Raw genomic sequence first — 18,598 nt, forward strand, 5'->3', positions numbered from 1 at the left:
CGAAGGGGTCTTGCGGGGTTTGGCGCGGTGGAGGGGGCCCTCCCTGCCCCGGATCCCCCCCCTTCCTCCGGCTCTCGGCGGTAACTTGGCGGGGTCCGGGCTCCCCTGAAGAGACCCGCCCAGCTGTGTGGACTTTGTGGGGCTCCCTCGGCCCCGGAGGACAGCTGGGGGTGGCGAGCCTCCCTGAAGAGACTCTGCGATTTACCCCTTCCTCCTCCCCCGAAAGGACTGGGGATCGGCCTCTGGGAGACTCCTCCATCCTTCCCCGAAGAGACTTCGAGGGTCACCCGCAATTTCCTCCTTCCACCCCTCTCCCCCCTCCCTCCTTTCCCCACGGAAGGATTTTTAGCCAACGGAGGATATTTTGGTTTCACCCTCTCTGCGAAGAGTATTTCGTTTTGGGGAGGGGGGGTTTCCACAGGGGAATTTAATCCCTCGCTGGGCTGCTAAGGAGACTTTTGCGGCCTTTCTCTCTCAAGGAATACCTTCCCCCCTCCCCTGCCCCCCGCAGATGTGTTTTTGGGGTACACCCCAGGAAATTTTTCTTGTCCTGCCTTTACGAATTCTTCAGACTCGCCTTGCTTCTGGCCCCTGAAGTTTGTTTTTATGATTTTAAATTTTAATTTATTTGGAATATTTTTGGAGCAGGGGAGAAGAATCTGACCCCCCCCACACCCTGTTGCCCTCGGACTCCGAAGAGACGAGCCTGGATTTTTCTCTCTCCCACAGCCAATCCTTCCCAGTCATTCCACAATTTGCCCCTTTCTCATCTGATGACTAAAGAAACAGGAGGAAGAGGAGGGAGGTTTCTGGATTAATTGCCCCCACTGGATTATTTATTGTTTCCTACTTCTCTTGCTTGGCATCTGAGAAGAGGGGAAGGAGGGATGTCAACTGATTTTTACCCCTAGCCCCCCTGGATTAATTACCCCATTTTTATTCTCTTGTTGGATCAATTACCCCTTCACCTTACCTCCTCTCCCTCCCCTCCTTATGCGAATGAGAAGACAAGAGGAACAGGGAGGATTTTGATCTTAATCTCCCGTCGTTGGATTACTTACCACCTCCCTCTTTCTGTTCTCCCCTTCCACGGTGGCTTTACCCCCCCCCGTTTGATATCCAGAAGAAGAGAAAACGTTCCGAGTTTCTCTTAAAATTTTTTTTTAAATTTTTTTTAATATATTTTTTTACCCCCCTCTCCAATACCACTCTCCTCCTGGGTTATTTATCCTGCCACTATTTCGCGTGCGTGTGTGTCTGTATGTAAATCCCTTATTTAATTGTATTATTATTTGTGCGTGTGCATAGTCCCCCCCCCCCCCTTTCCCTCTCGGTGTCTGTCTCTCTCTCTCTCTCTCTCTCTCTCTCTCTCTGTGTCTGTCTCTTTCTTTCTTGTCGGAGGCTGTGGGATAATGGCGTGTGGGTTGTGGCTGTGAGGATGAGTTCCTGCTTCGTGCCGAACGGGGCCAGCCTGGAGGATTGCCATTCCAACCTCTTCTGCCTGGTAAGTGTCGGCCACCGGCACACACACGCACGACAGACATAGAGTGAAAGAGAGAGGAGGTTTGGGGGAGGGGAGGAAGGGGTAGTGGAAGCAAAGCAGCCATTTTTAGCATAGCTTCTGTTGGATGAGTCCTCAGAGTAGGCCCTGCCTGGAGCCAGCCAACTCTCCCATGCCCCTCTGGTTCCCCCTCCATCGCTGTCTGTCTAGCCTTGCCCCTCCCTCCGCTTTCTTCCTGGATAGTATCCTCCCTGCAACTCGCCTTTTCCTTCGCTTTCCTTGCCTGCAACTTTTCCTTCTTTCTCCGTATCTTCCTATCTCTGCTTCTGAACGTGATGTTTCTCGCAGGAGGTAAGGAGATCTGCTGCTCCTTCTTCTTTCAGCCCCACATCTTGGGGAACTTTCTCTTTTCTCTTCCCCACTCGTGACATCCCAGACAAATCTGAGCCGAAAGCTCCCTTCTTCCTTGTTGTTTAAAGTGATCTCTTTTGCTGCCTGTTTTTATTCTGGAGGTCTGCTTTTGATGATGCACTCCTGTGAAGCGGTGGTATCTTATGTTTTGTTGTGCACCATTTTGTAGTCTTTTTTTTTTAACCCAAGTATGAAGTCGTACAAATTGTTGATTTTGGTAGCTCCCAAAGTAAATTTGATTTAACTGGACAGTGATGCAATTTTTGGTGGCTGTGCTGAGCTGTTTCATCTGCTTTTTAATGCAAATGAGCTAATCTTAGCTGACTGCCTGATATTTGTTATTCTAGAGATTGTTGTAAGTAAAAACCTGTGCCAAGCTGTGGTACTAATATTTTTGGATGGAGGGGGATCTGGGCAGCCTGAACATGTCTGCAGCCTGCATCAGGCCCGCAGCTCTGTATTAGCAGTGCATTTTTAAATCTTGAAGTCTTTCTAAAGTATCAACTGTTGCAGACTCCCTACCTTTCGTCTAAATTGCTTCTCCTCCTGAACGTAGGAAGGCTGCCATGTTAGGTTTAAATGTTGCAGTAATCTTTTGTGTGTTGTCATCTTGGGAAGAAAAAAAAAAAAAAGTGACTTCCCAGCAAATGCCAGCCCACCTTGTTCTCCCTTTTAAAAGAGAACCCAGGGGCAATGCCTCCCCTATGTGCCTTGAGGTGACTGTGCTCAAGTGAAAAAACTTGGTGCTAAAACTTGGTATGGTATTGCATTGTAGATAATCCAGGAATTGTCTATTTCCCATTACCTACAGCAGTAACTCTTTTACTTTATGAAGTCAAACAAATTTTTGCCTAGAAGGGGATTTACTGGATCATAATCAATGTGGACGCAAGTCTGATATATAATTTAATGATAAAACCAGGGTTGAAGTTCTTAAAATGTGGTGTGAGAGATGAAAAGTGTGATAGCTCTTGGTAAAATAAGTGTACTTGAGAGGCTTCCTGTGTGAGACATAGAGGATTTCTTACAATGGAGAAACTTGTGAAATTTTCCAAAGTAGTAGATGACTGGAAGAATGTATGCTTGAGTTAGATTTACTATATTACCTATTTCCTTAGAGTAATCTTGGATTGAAAAGGTAGCGTATGCATAAGTAAGCAAAAAGGACGTTCTTTTTGTTGCTAAGGCAAGTGTTTAGTAGATTGGACAGTTGCAGCCTGGAAATAATTACATTATTCACTCATCTTTCACTTTTATTTTAAATCAAATCTGACTTTTCTCTCTGTAATCTTAAAGCTGCAGTGAAAATGAACAGCTCTTGGTTTACTGCAGTTATTAAAGGAGACTTTAAAACGGGGTGCCTGATTATTTTCAGTTTGTCTTCTAAGGTACACAAAACTTGGAAGTATGGTTTCTGTTAAATTTTGTTGGATTAATTCTTGCTTTCTTCCTTCCACCCGCCTCTTCCTGTGCCATCATCTTGTTATGGCAGGATGTTTCTGTTGGGGATGTACCTACCCCAGTGTCTGACAGTTGTTCTTTTCCTTCCCTTAGGCTGATCTAACTGGGATTAAATGGAAGCGATATGTATGGCAGGGTCCAACATCTGCCCCAATTCTCTTTCCGGTCACGGAAGAGGACCCTATTTTGAGCAGTTTCAGTCGCTGTCTGAAGGCGGATGTACTCAGTGTTTGGCGCCGAGACCAGAGACCTGGACGCAGGGAGCTATGGATATTTTGGTGGGGTGATGACCCCAACTTTGCTGACCTTATTCATCATGATCTCTCAGGTAGGAGGAAATTAATACCTTCTTTTGGTCAGTGAAAGGATGCTGTTACTCAGGGCTGTCTTCTGCCAGCCCTTAGAAAATCTGTACTAGATGGACCGTTGTCTATAGATAAGATAAAGTTATTGCTATAATCTACACCAAATTATTACGGCAGCGCAGCGACCAAACAGCTACTGTCTGTGTTTAGGTCATCTTGGACTGCTAGATTTTCAAGAAACAAGTTTTTGCTCCCCACTTGTTTCTTTTGAAAAAAAAAAATGAGCCTATGAATTTTGGCAGCTTCTTCACAAGAAAGCTGCGCCTAAAGCTGTGCCTGTGATTCAGAAGTGATGTCTTAAATGTGTTTTGATAAGATCCCTTTTGTTGGGCAATTAGAACTTTCAAATTCAAATAGTAAAGCCCATTTTATTATGTAATAAGAATTGTAGAGATCTGGGCCACTCTTGAACTGTATAGAGCTGTTTTGATTGGAAGTCGAATCATCTGTGAGAAGCCCTCAAAAAAAGGCATCTGAAACTAGCTTGCTGTTTTTGTGTAAGAATCTCTAAACCTTGTATTCTTAGGATTTCTCTCTCCCCCTTCCCCAGTGCTCTGAACTTGCACCTGCTTTCCAACTTGGACTTTTGAAAGACCGGCAGTATTTATATTTCTCAATAATGTTGTACTTCAAATTTGTCACCTTGTTTTGAAAATGTTTACTTGTTGATCTCAGTTCCTGAAGTAGATGGCTTTCCAGTTGCTTCACAGTAAAGTGACAAAGTTAGGTTTAAAAACCTTGTCTGTGTAAGTCTAGTGGTGAGACTATACTAACTCTAGGGGAAAAAAAAGTCACATCACTCCAATTTCCTTTCAAATAGCGTACAGTATTCAGATTACTGAAGTGTAAAATGAGACCAAGGTTTGGTGACCTGGTAACCAGAAATTGTTAATACTGACTGTGTTTGTGGATAAGCTGAAGAACAAATATGAGTTTGAAGTGCCACTGAGGAAGTTGACTTGAAACAATAATGTGTGGAATTTTCATACAAAAATAATATGATCTGAAAAATAATTGATGCACTGAAATTATGTTTATTTCTTTGAATAATTGACTTCAAAGATTGAGATGTTGCTTGTATTCCTGTCTGTCCTGGAACTAGAAACTTTGCATCTTAAATGGCACTTATACTGTATGTTGCTTGATATGTTATTGCATTTCAGGCTTCCTTATTTTGCCCTATGAATAACCTCCGTCTTGAACTGCAGGGAACATCCTTTGTATGACTGAGATGTAATTTAGACTTAGACTAAATGCTGGTTTTGGCCTGGGCCTGCCCTGAGCAAAGACCAACACTTGTGTGAAAGTATCTATGTAAATTTTGTATGCTGTTGGCTGGTAGGATTAAATTGAGACAAATGTTACTATTTTTGAGTGAAAGATCAAATAAAAGTTAAGCCATTTGGGGAGTGCATTTCTGCACTACCTGGCCATCAAAATTATTTGTTTGAGCAACTTTCTTTGCATTCTCTCTTTAATCTATCTACTAGTGATTTAGTATATAGGCACCTTCTAAAAATAGTGGTATTTTGTAGCTGAACTTTTAGATCAGTGTGTATTTATGCTTTTACGGAATTACACTTTTGCGCAGGTGGATAAGCACGTATCATCCTAGGTACTTAACAACTCTTAACCTCTCTTAGGGTATAAGGGAGAGATAGTAGAGGATTAGTGTCTCCCAGCCATGTCTTTGCAATTGTTTTGGATGTTTTCTTTGTTCAGGTCACCTGTGGATGTCTGCGCTTCAGTGGAGCTGTTCCACATGTCTTGCTGTTAGATATTTTTCTACATAAAAGCATATCACTCGTGAGACTGTTACCTACGTCTATGTGTAGACGATGTATCTGACATCTTGGTTTTTGCAGGCATGTTTTTGTCATCTTTTAATTAAAAGGAGACAAAAAATTTCTTGGAGTGTGTTAGTCTGCTTGGCTCTTCTGACCAGAAGTTGATAAAGATATTAATCAGCTAGATCATGGAGGAGATGGCTGAGGAGTGCCTGCACCTGCACTTTTTCCCATTAGACAAAATCTTAATGTGAACCTCATACAAGAAAGAATTATGGCTGAACCCAAACAATGTTATCTGACCTTTGTCATAGACCTAATGGATTTTTTTCATTGGTGGACAATTTCTCCTAGTAATTCACATTGCCCTGTTCTCCCAATGATTGCTTGTTACATTTTCAATGGGAAAGATAAATTACTTCCTAGCAGAGGCTTGTTACCTGCAAAATTGATTGGAAATTGTTTGCTGCTGAAGGTTAAGGTGCTGCCTCATTTAGAACTTTTCTACTCAGTAGGTGAAGAATTGTCCTGAAGAATGGGGTGAGGGAGGAAGAGGGGGGCTAAAAGCAGTCTGTTGCTGCTAGCCTGTCCTTTATTGCCTACAGACAGACTTCTCTTGGGGAAGTGGGCCTTGAAAGGGCTGTAATTAGAAATATGCCAGAGCAATGTTAATAACTTTTGATTCTGGCTTCCTTTGGTATGAAACCGTTCCTGTTAAGGAGAGGTCAGTGTTTTGTACAGTTTTTGACTTCTTTTGGTGATTTGTAGTTTCAGTGAACAATGGACGTTCAGTGTCTGGAACGCATCTTGGTTATCAACCCTCAGGGATTTGAAACATGGCAGCCTTCAGGAATCCTTTCGTCCCCTTCCCAAGATCACTTCAAAAGGGAATGTACAGTTTTGTGGGGGTACACCTATGCATATCAGATTAAAAAAATAAACTATATCTCCCTCTCTTCAGCCTGTATATTCTAGAAGTTCATTCTTTGCCCTGGAGATATGTTTGAATGCCTGCTACTGGCTATATCTGAATTCTTGTATCAAGCCTTGGATAACTGTCTTGTTGATGGTCAGGGATTGTTGTTGCCTGGGGGCATGTCAAAAGGAGACTTGTTCAGAGATGCTGATTGATCAGTAATATTGACTTTGCTCTTATAATTTTTTTTTTCCTTCCCTAGGAAGCTACTTACTGTATGTAATACCAAAAAAACCATAAGTCTATTTCTACCCCAACATAGCTAGAGGCACACAGAAGTTAGTGAAATGTTATTTTATCCTCCAACAACCTCAAAGGTTATGTTTTTGTTGTGACAGTGAGGCTTGATTATAGTAATTCCTGCAACTCAAACCTTAAAGTAGGACATCTCTTCAAATTTTGGAAGGCAGTGGTCTCTCAGTGGTCTGATCAGCAGTTATTTTATCAGATAGATTCTTTCTTATTTTAAAGTGGTTACCTATACACTTGGATTTTTTTTTTTTTTTTTTAAATTGGCAGTAGATGGTTTCAAACCTGAGAACAGTTGGGTATGAATTATGTACAAGATGTAGTCCCAAGGAAATGGTTACAATTTGATTAATGCATGGATAGGGGAATGCTTCTATATGGCTTTGACCTTCAGATTGCATCTTTTAAATGGTGAGCTGTAAGAAGCGTCTTTTTCGTCCTGGTGTCTATTAAATCTTGTTAATTTATTTAAAAAATTAAAGAGTTTTCCTTCTACCTGTCATATATCAAGTTAATCAGTTTTTGTTTGCGGAGCAGTATTCCTCATGCTTCTGCATGGGATAAATGTATAAAAATAATGCTAGTCTTAGCTCCTTTCTTGGCTTGTAAGAGGGTTTGAAAGAATAAGGAGAAAGATCTGTATACTGCTGCTTGTCTGTTGATACTGTATGGTAAAAACAGCAACAGTCACGGCAGCAGAGACTTCTGTGTGTTGTGTAGTTCTTGATACATGTGCATTATAGATCAAATCCTTGTCTCCAAACAAATCTGTGAATTGGTTGGTTTGTGCTGATGTCAGCATTGAGCGTCTCATTACTTTTAATACAATGGAAACCAGAGCATGAGCCAGTTATCATACGGAGGGTTCTGCAAAAAAGCCTACCAGTTGAAAGTAGTTGGCAAAGTGAGCTTTGAAAATAGTTCGGCTAGTGGCTTGCATTTTTTTTTTTTTTTAAATAACATTTGCTTCCTAAGACCATTTAACTCCTACAAAAAAAAAAAAAAAAGGATGCTTTCTTAAAAGTTTTGTGCTTAATGTCAGTAGGGTGAGCTTAAGTAACTTATCTGTGGTGGATATGTATGTTTCTGTGTATGTAATAAGAAGGCATTACGGATGTTCCTTACTGTGTGGTGCATTGATGTCTTAGCATTTCTTTAGTCCTCCGTGTTAGAGATGTGTCTGCTTAAACAAAACCACTGATAATCATTATGCAAAAATTACTGAAGCAGTCTTTGTAAAACTTCTGTGACTTGGTGTAAGTACCAGCTTGAAGGTGAAATTTAACTTTTTTCCTTTTTTCTTTTCTCCTGACCAATGTGCATGTGAAATATCTGTGGAGTAAGGTAAAAGATACTTTGTCACAGTAAATGAGGATTTTGCATCATATTATGTTGGTTGGTTGTACAACGTCACATGCATAATGTACCTGTATGAATAAGAGCAATGACTCCATGGGCACTAAGGGTAAGATTTAACAATATAAGTAAAATGTATCTGCATATGGTATTACTCAAAGACAGTGTGGAGGAGGATATTGGAACATTTAGCTAGAAAGTTTTTCAGCTTTTCTTGTCTTGTGGCCGTGCAGACCACACCAGCCAAACTTACGCCCGAAAAATAGTGGAGGAAAGCTATTACCTGATTATCCTTATAGACAGGCATAGCTACACACTTACAAAAAGGTCATACTTTCAAATTTTTAATATTTACAAAAATAGTCTGCTGGGTAGAGAAAGCATAAAACCCATATATGTGATGCTGGTAAAGGGCTAGCAGTATAAAAGCTAACTTGTAATGGTGCTGAATATTGTGAGTATGGCATTTTAGACAGTAGCTTATGTTTTGGCTTCCTTCTCGGTCGATGAAGTTTTCCAACTAGTTTGGATATCTAGAGTCTTTTCAGTGAACGTAGATAACAGATACAACTCTACTAGAAACAAACTTAAGTTGTCTTACTTGGATTCGTAAATTGGTATTTTTGAATTGTATTCAGTCCCTTTTGCATGCAAGATCTGTTGTTTCTCGCTTGTTTTGTAAGGGATATAGGCCCTCAATATTATTTTTCAGTAAACTGGGTAATTCTTGCTTTGAGCAATTTTAAATTCCAGTACTTTAAGATTAAATAAAAATCTGTTTTTCAAATAGAAAACTTTACTTGAAATGTTTCTGTCATATTATTACAATATTGTATACAGCAGCAATTTCATACTATTTTGCTTATTATACTTCCCTTGTAATCTGAAGCTTATATAGGAAGTTTGATTGTATAAATCAGTTTTGCATCAGTCTATTTCTATAACTGGCATGCTGTCAAATGATGACAGAAAGGAAGCCTGTGAAGGTAAGTAGTATTTTTAAAAGACAGGTCTCAGTCACGATACCAAGGAACGTTTTTTTCCTATGTAATTGAAGTAATTGGGGGGTGTGGGGGAGGAAATTGTAGTCCAAAGTGGAGGCTTGACTGTAATTTGTTTCTTTGCATGGTTTATTTTAGAGGTTCATTGAGCATTAGGAAGATATTTTTAATGATATGGTAAACATATTCAGCCTTTTCAAGAATTGATGCTTATTGAGGTTTTGCTGATGTGACCATCTATCTATATGTTAAAAGGAGGAAGGGGGAAAATCCACATTCTTTAAAAGCCTTCTTGAAAATGTCATTTTTAATACTGTATATTTATCTGTTGCAATATAGATTAAGAAGTTCAAAATTTGTTTTCTTGCAAAAAACATACATTAAGCAAAAATCTGTTTATTTGTTAGCAATCATTGATTAATAAATTTGGCTAAAGATCTGTGGGTAACAAATAGGGTTTAAAACATCTGACTTGAATTAAAGGGAAAGGTTTAAAGATACTGCTTTTTCAGGATTCACTATAAATTGCAAGGCTCTTGTATTCTGAGCATGCTTCCAAACTCCTGCCTCACTGTATGCTTGTCCAAGAGCACTAGAAAGACAGAAGGGCATAATCAGTAAAAATGAACTTTACTGTTTCAGGTGAACTATATGAAGAATGTAAAGTAGAACATAAAAGTACTGAAAGCAAATAGCCTCCTGCAACTGTTTCATTAAAATTGGATGGTGGTAGTATCAAGGAGGTGGTGACTGAGAAAGTTTGTTCTTTGTGTAGTATGAAAATTGCTTTTTCCTGGCTATTGTTTCCATTAATTCTTCATTTCCTGATATTTTTTTAGCTTCATTTAAGGAAAACTCGGTGCCTAATATGTGGTATAAAGAGGGAGGGAACTAAATTCATTATGGTGGGATGGTATGTGTATAACTTGTTTAATGGATTGACATAAAAGTGTGTCGCAGGGGAGTTGAGTGGTTTGGACAGCTAAGAGAACTAATAAAAAATAAAATATTTGTAACCTTCAGGTTGCCAGAGCACTTTTGTGGATAACACTTGTCTGAAGTGAAATTGTGGCTTGACACCTTGTTAAAATGAGTCAGCAACTTATTTTGGTTTGTTATCACCATCACATTGAACATTTGAAGTTATTGTGTTTTAAGAAAGATTAGGAGACAAAAGTTCCTCTTCTCCCCCTCCCTTTTTAAAAATGGTTTACTTTGTACAATTTCTATTAAGTAAGAGGACTTTTCTCATGTTGAGAGACAACAATTTGAAAGAAGAAAAGTAGTTGGGAGATGTGAGCAGATGTCATGTTTCTCTCCTTCCATCCTCCACTCTAAAAAAAGGGGGGAGGGGAGGAGTGACTAAATAGATTTCAAAAAGACACAGAACACTTACTGCTATTTTTTTGCATGAATTTGAATAATGTTCAGAAATGAGGGTATCTTTAACTGTCATCTTATTTAACCTTCCCTTTCTATAGCAAGATGCACTTCAGCTTGAACAGGTGGTCTTATTTTGGGTACCAGACGTTCTTCCTGACCAGCAGGCATGCTTACAGCATGCTGTCTTTTTAAATATTAGAGTTTTAATTGTAATTTCCATCTAATGCCTTACGCTTTCCCCACAAAATATGCTCATCTAAGAGCGCTCTGTTTCAGCAATAAACTAAGACAACTAGGAGAGCTCTTAAGAATTACAATCTTGTGGCAAGTTCTTACATGTAAACTTTTGTTCATAACTTGGTTGTCAGCATAACTATTAATGTTAAATGAAATACCTAGCACTTTGTGGTGTCTTCAGAAAATCGAAACCTCTCCTTTGTGTCCATAGTATGACCATCAAAATACAAGCCTTGAATTACACTTCAGTATCTGCAATTTCAGCATCTTTCTTCTCATTGATACACTAATATGTCAAAACAAAATTAGGCATAAAGGCTGGAAATAGCTCTTTCTGTTTCCTCTTATAATAGGTAATTGATGCAGGGGATGCATTCTTGGAATGATTTTTTTAAAATTACAAGAGCCATATAGAAACCAACTATTTAACCTTTGAAATGGTGTGGAGTTTATTGTGCAGTTAAAGTCCAATATCATTAAGCTTTGTAGTTAATGTTTGCTCTATTGAGCTGCTTGTTTGCTACCAGTTGAGGAGTATGTGCTGAACAGCAAAGCTGTCTGTAGGATAGGGCTGCTCATTTGTGTATGTCTACAAATCTCTGAGCTGGGGAAAAAAAGTGTCCTCTTGTCACAAACATTTTATACCCTTTGACTTTGGACCTCTGTTGCTTTTTGTTACAAGCTTCTTGTTCAATGTTTCTTTAGCGAGTTACTGTATTGTCTTGTAGCTTTATGGTTTTTAAAAACAAGCTTTTGCTGAACTTCAAAACTGGAATAGGGTGGTGGGGTGGGAAACTCATGGTCAGGTCTCTTATTTAGGAAATGTGGTTCCTTGCTTTTCCTTGTCTTTACCAGAAAATTACTTCATGTAATGATTCATCTGTAATGATGCACATCTCCTCATTTATAAATTATGTGGCAGGTCTGTTTACTCTTATTCTGTCTCTCAGAGAACGATACTGGGAGTAATTTTCTTTTAACTTGCAGTACTGATCTTGAGTGGAAACGTACTTTTACTTGTGTGGCATTTAGCAAAATACAAATATGGCCGCCATGTTCTGGTTGCAATAGTATCTTGAAATTTCTTTCTCTGTCATCTTTGTCTTAAATATTTAGTGTAATAATCTGTAAGGCTTTTTTTTCTAAATAAACTCTTTGGTGTCTGGTTTTCTACACGCTCTCTAATTTAAGGATATTGAGACTTTAGTTAATACTATTGCAACCTTTTAAGCTTGTAACTGGCTTCCAGATAAAGGTGAAGGGTCTTTTTTTCAAAGGGGGATTTAAAATGCAAGGACTTGGCTGTATTACTGAGGTTTTCTGACCATCGAGCAAACCAGTGGAAAGCTATTTGAACCAAAATCCTCTGTGAAGGAGAGATGAACAGACAGGTCACTATTGTAAGACCTGTTGTATGGAACTAAACCTGAACCCAAGCCTCGCAACTTGGAGGTGTGCAGAGAAGGCATGAAGGGCAATGAATGTGAGATATGAGCAACCTGTTTTAACTTTGAACTCTGAGTGGGGGTTGGAGCAGATGACCTCCACAGGTCCCTTTCAACCTAAATTATTCCATGACTATCCAGAGACTGAAGTAAAAATATGTCGTCTTATCTATGTCAGACAATCTTCTAGTCTCTGCTGCTACTTGCAGTATGAAAGCAATGGCATTATAAGAATAACTATGCTAGGTTAGTCCAAGGAGACCAGTAGCAGATCCTTAGAGAATATATGTAAAACACAATATACAAGGAATTGTAGGCATAAAGATAAGACCTGATTGCCAGTAATTTAAGGACAAGATCTTGAGTTTTCTTATATTATCCTCCATATTAGTGTGTTCCTGGGAATGAATGATATCACATATATACTGAGAGATACTACAGGAACTTTCAAATGTCCCTCATTTTACTTGTGTAATGTAATTGTAATGCCATTGTAATTCTTTGGACCAGCGCATATACTTCTAGGACCTGTAAACTATGTTCAAACACTGATTACAAGTCAGAGTGGTTGAAGAGATTACAGCTTCTTGTAATGAATCTTGCTTTCCAATTTGGCAAATCAGCCTTGGCTTGTGTAAGTTGGATTCCATGACTCTGATTTGTGGGGCACATAAGATCTCAGTGTTTCACTTCAGAATCCTATCAGTATGAACTGGGCTTTGTCTTTCTGCTTGCTGTTTTTCTCTTCTGTTCTATGTATAGATCAGAAAGCAGAACTAGCCTGCTTAAATATATTTCTTTTTGATTTTGAATTAAAAAGAAAAATGGCAGTTGTGAGAGTCTTCTGGGGAGAATCAGGTTGCTCTTACCAGTATTCTGAATCCGGGTATTTTCCCCCTGCCCCTTTCCTCTAGCAAATTGTTGAACATTGAGGGTCAGTTGCTCAATGATATTTGTGCCCAGCTTTCCTCAGTCAATGGTAGCTAAAGACGTTAGGATATATTGAAAGTTTGGCTTTGGGCAATTTATTTTTAAGCATAATTGTCAGCTAACTCTTCAGGATAAGTAATTCAGACTACCCAAAACATGAGCCACCTTGCAGACAGATCAGTGTACAGTGATCTTGCAGGCTGAAATATATAACCTACTGGTGCTAGTTGTTTCCTTTTGTGAACAAATAGCTGTTGAATCTTTTTTTTCTTGTGGGAGACGAGATATTTTTATAGCTGATTACTTTTAGCTCTTATACTATTATTAAGTGAGTAGAGTTATTATCTGAATGTTACAGGCTTTTTTTGGTTGCATGGTATGCTGTGAATGTCTTAAAAGCTTGTGGGAGAGAAAAGGATATTGTGATATGTGCATGAAATAATAGGATAGAATTCAATGCTAATTTATTTTTTTTCCTTTGTCTTGTAGAAGAGGAAGATGGTGTTTGGGAGAATGGACTTTCTTATGAATGTCGAACTCTACTTTTCAAAGCTGTTCACAACCTGTTGGAGAGGTGTTTAATGAATCGGAATTTTGTACGCATTGGGAAATGGTTTGTCAAGCCTTATGAGAAAGATGAAAAACCTATAAACAAAAGGTAGGATGTCTTATTTTGCTTTATTGAAGAAGCTACAGGGTTTATTTAAGCTTCATGCTAGAATAAACATTTAATTAAGAGCACTCTTTATAGTTTGTTTGGGAACCTGGATCTCTGATCTTTCTTGGTTTTCTGCCTTTTTGGAGTTCTTCAAAACTTCCTTATGGTGAAAGGAAGTAATACTAAAGGTAGTAGGCTGTCTCTTCTGTACTGGTACTCATATACAGACCATGGACAATAGGGATGCTGGAAAAGAAGCTAGTCTTCTGGAAAGGAAGAAAAGGATAACTGTGGGAAGAGATACCTGCTCTTTGGACTTGCCAGTATAATGTCTAGGACTAATTCTGATTGTAAATACTAAAACTCGCTCTTTGAGCAAGCGGGATCTAGAGAGCTATTTACAGGCACCACATGAGGTTTGAATAAATTGCGTCTTATGGGAGGTGTTGAGAAGAGAGTTTGAAATGTCAGCTCCCAGTCAGAAAGAAGGTTGTCTGGGAACACTGGTGTTAAAAGACTACATGTGGCCTCCGCACTGAGGGGGAGGAGGGCAAGAGGAGAATTTTTGATCTGAATTGGAAGGACTTCTTCTCATGGTTCTAACGTGGTTTGACACGGTCTGTGTTGCCTAGCAATAAATAATGAAATGAATAAAAACTAGGTTAGCTGGAACAAGTTTAATCGCTGTTCCCAAATCAGCTTTTAAAATCCAAAGTAATTTAAAGCTTAGACGATGGGTTTTTTTGTGTGTGGAGTATTTTGTGTGTGTATATATGTATGTGTTAAATCTTGCATGCAGGAAATTTTGAGATCAGTGGCTTGGCTTTTTGGGTGTGGAGTTGGCCATTGTTGGCATCTTCTGCAATAAATTTAAACTTGAAAGAAAATTAGAGCTGTTCTGTAGCAAAAGAAGCAGAAGCACATGTTTTGTATGTGTTTCTATTAGTAGTTGTGAACTGCTGCTTTTAATTTATGTATAAACTTATCCTTTAGTTCTAGGCATCTCTTTCTCCACCCTGGTCGGGGCAAATGTTTCCTCTCTGGGGTGTCCTCGTCCATGCATTTCTTCTTGTGTTGTTGCTATAAATTGATAGTAAAGAGTTTACTTTTAACTATTTAGGCCAATATTGTCTTGGCACAGTCTGGGCTTCCCTCATTTGAGGAACTGGTTTTCCAAATTGCCATTTGAAACTAGCATTAGTTATGGCATGGCATCTCTTACAGTAATTCTATAAAGCTCTCTGCAGCAGCTGCAAAAGCTGATGAAAGCTTTTAAAATAAAATAGCAGTGTTTGTTTAATTTGGAGACTGATTCTTTTTTTAAGAAGGTCAGAAGGTCAGCATGCTTGATGAAAATAGCTGAAGGAATTGTGTGCTTACCCACACAACAACTCCATCATAAGTAGTCCAGAACCACTGCAAAAACATGTAGAAAGATTAGATCTGTGTAAGACAACTTCATTGTAGAGAAATCTCTATGTTTCGTATCAGATAGCTCAATACCACGTGATATTCTGAGTACTGGCTTTTATGAAATAAAGCGAGGGGCATGGTTAACAGATGTGCATACTCATGGAATGTTTGGCTCATCCCTTCTAGGAATAACTAGAATTTGGATAATCTATACTCTCTGGGAAGTTAGGCTGAACTGTTCAGAGGTATCAATTCAGGCCTCTGCTGCTCTCAGCAACTTCTTGTGGGAGAAACCCAAATGATTGAAATAGGTGTTTTGTGATACCACCTCTGTAGCTGGAAAGTGTGTTGCTCTGTGATTGAGGAGGAAATGTCAAGTGGAATGGTTTGAGTGGATTTTGCTCTCTTGTATAAGTTGGAATACTCTTCTAGTCAAAGGGACGTTTCTGTCTTATCAAATGTTAAGCGTGACACTGCAGCAAACTCAACATAAAAGGACTTGAAGCCTGCCTAGAAAATGTTGTGAATGTTGCACCTGGGGTGCTAGTATGTTTCTTACCAGACAACTGGTACTAAGGTTTAGTTTTTATTCTAGACAACTTTGGCATATTTTTCCTTCCTTAGCATCCATTTAATCAGCAAGACCTACACTAAGTTTATCTTTTTTTTTTTTTTTGTAGATGTGGCTGGCTTAATTAAAAAATCAAAACAAACCACCACCAACCCCTCCCCACAAAGCTGTTCTTCTCTTCATGATAATGGATGCACATATCTTAAGGATCAGAATGGTTTTGAAGCTATATTTTTGTCTTTTGGGCATTTTTATCATCTTTCAAGTAATAGGAATAGTAATATTCATAATGATATTTTCAAAAGCATGTCATACTAGCTTCTTGATGTAGGAAGAATAGAGTCTTTTTTGGAAGGCTTTCTTTTTCTTCCTCTGTTAGAAATATATGTATCACCCCAAAAAGTAGTGCTTCTCCTATGCAAAAGTGGCCACAGATAAATGTGGCAGGTATTGCATCTGTCATGGGGAATAAAGCATTTCTGTTCAGGAAGGTTGTAATTACTTCTCTGTATTGCTTGTGTTGATTAAATGTATATCTCATTCTTAAGGAAGAAAAAAGTTATATGTGACAGTGTTGGTATATTCTTAGTCATCCTTTCCTTCTTAGAAAACATTGAATAGTGGGAGAAATAGAGGAAGAAATTGCGTGTAGCCAAAAATAGGGATGTTTTGCCCCGGTCTCTGGTATCCCTGCATGAGTGTTGTCTTGCTTCATTTCAGACCTTGTTACTGTTATCTTTATTTCCTACTTCATCCTGTGTTGCTACATATGCTTTGCTTTCTTTGGAACTGTTCTTTGCATTAACATTCAGAAACCCCAGTATAGAATTCACGTGCCTATATAATTTAGAGGCACCTAGTACACTGGGATTATGAAGTCTGCCACCAGTCTGCTTCAGATCATAGTTTATACTACCCTGCACTTCAGGGCTTGGCCGGCTGCTATATATACTTGTTCTCTGTGTATTATAACTACAAGTTTTGATAAGGTTGGTTTTCCTTGCTGGCAATCTTTAGTTTCAGAGACTTTGATTAGAGACCGAGTAATCGGTTCTCTTGGTGGTGGAGGTAACTTCTTAACATGTGCTTTCTGGAGCTATGGCTGAGCGATGTGCAGGACCTTAGTCCTGCTTTTTCCCTTTCCTTCTCTTCGAAGGATGTGCAAATAGAGCTATTTATTTCATTTGAATCTGATCCCATCTGGATTTTTCTGAGTTCTGTTTGAAAGCATGTGGTTCCAGAATGTGAGATTTTCTGTTATTTGGTCTCCAAACAATAGAAGTCAGTTGTGTTGCACTTTTTGTATGTATATGGTAGTGCAACAGGCATAAGGCTGTGATTTCTAATAGGTGTTTGGCTGTGATGACAGATCCTCAGGCAGCTGTGGCTTCCTGTCTGTTGCTGTTATTTTTCCTCCTTGTATAAGGTTATATTAAAAGGAAAAAAAAAATCCCTTTCATCATTGTGTTGCATATGTTTTAATTTTAAAAGAACAGTCCTTAATGTTCATAAACTGATGCCATTGTGGCATGTGAATAGATGACCAAGAAAGTAAGAATTAGATAGTTTTAAGTGTTCACTGTTTAATTACATTTAATCATGTGACTCCTCAAACAAACAAACAAACTTTAGTAAGCTAACATCATATTATTGTTTAATATCTCTTAAAAATTTTGCTACAGAAAAAGTAAAAACCTCAGATGTTTGCATTATGCAGTCACATGCTGCATGTTGACAAGGCTGCAAGGTAATAACCATGACCTGCTCTTCCCTCCCTCCCCCTACCTCTCCCCAGTCTAAAACCAGCATTCAGAAAAGTGAGACAGTCATGTATTTGGTGAAATTTGATCTGTTAGAACAAGTCACGATTACTATGCCTGAGGAAACTGTCTGAGGTTTTCAAGTATGCTAGTTCCACTTCTGTTTATAGATAGGGTAGGAATGGAGTAGCTAACTCCCTGAAGTGTGTGTGGTGGGTTTTTTGTCGTTGCTCGTTTTTAAGTAGGCAATTTTCAGTTTTCAGGAACGGGTAATGGGGGTCAGCAGGAGAACAACAGTAGAATAAAAGACTAAAGAGAAGGTTTTGCTAATGGTCATAGTTGTAACCAAACAGGAAAAAAAAAATATCATTGCCTCGGTATTGGTCACAACCTTTTTCGGTCACTTAAGGCAAGGTAGATTACAGAAGCTCAATAATGCGGTTTAAATGACTGCATATTAAATTAAAAAGTTTGACAAATAGGAATGTCATTCCCTCTGCTCCTTTCCAACCTATTGTGTTGTTATTGCCACGTTCAGAAATACAGTTTATATGCTTTATTCAAAAATACACCCTATAAATGTATGAGACAGAATTTGTGATCTGCTGCATCTGATTGTCTGTCTACCTTTTCTGGTTAGACTGCTCAAGTAACAGCCTTTGGATGAGACTTTTCCTCTTGCCAACTGGATGCTAAAATAGTAGTGTATACCTGGAACAAATATGATTAGGAAACTTGTCAGATTAAACACTATTTTAGATACAGTTCCTTAATGAAGATTAAATCTGATACTCCTAATGAAACAAAAGTATCAAGTGCTTATGTGGAGGATATCTTGTGAAGTTTTAGTGATAAGTACAACTTGCTAGACACAATTGAAATATTAGTAAGCAAATAATTGAGTAATCCTGATTTTGTGGGAGGATCTGATAGACACCTGAAAATCTAGATTACTAAAAGCTACTATACTACTTGTATGGTTGTTTTGGTTTTTTTCCATGTAAATAGGAACTAATGTAACCAATTGCAGTGGGTGGCAAACCAGAACTTGTGCCTGACAAGTTCATTTAAAAAACAAAACACAACCCCCCCCC

At 38.7% G+C, this 18,598-nt stretch overlaps 1 protein-coding gene across 1 annotated transcript in view; it reads left to right on the plus strand.

The window, feature by feature from the left end:
- The first annotated feature begins 1,326 nt into the window (after positions 1 to 1,326).
- MED13 (mediator complex subunit 13) overlaps positions 1,327 to 18,598 on the plus strand; it is a 56,333-nt gene continuing 39,061 nt past the window's right edge. The window contains exons 1-3 of the mRNA XM_010573778.1: positions 1,327 to 1,504; positions 3,467 to 3,701; positions 13,592 to 13,760. Coding sequence (XP_010572080.1) covers positions 1,439 to 1,504; positions 3,467 to 3,701; positions 13,592 to 13,760 — 470 coding nt within the window. The 5' untranslated portion in view covers positions 1,327 to 1,438. The remainder of the gene's footprint in view (positions 1,505 to 3,466; positions 3,702 to 13,591; positions 13,761 to 18,598) is intronic.

The sequence above is a fragment of the Haliaeetus leucocephalus genome, unplaced genomic scaffold, assembly GCF_000737465.1.
Source record: "Haliaeetus leucocephalus isolate CR32 unplaced genomic scaffold, Haliaeetus_leucocephalus-4.0 Scaffold395, whole genome shotgun sequence".
NCBI lineage: Eukaryota > Metazoa > Chordata > Aves > Accipitriformes > Accipitridae > Haliaeetus > Haliaeetus leucocephalus.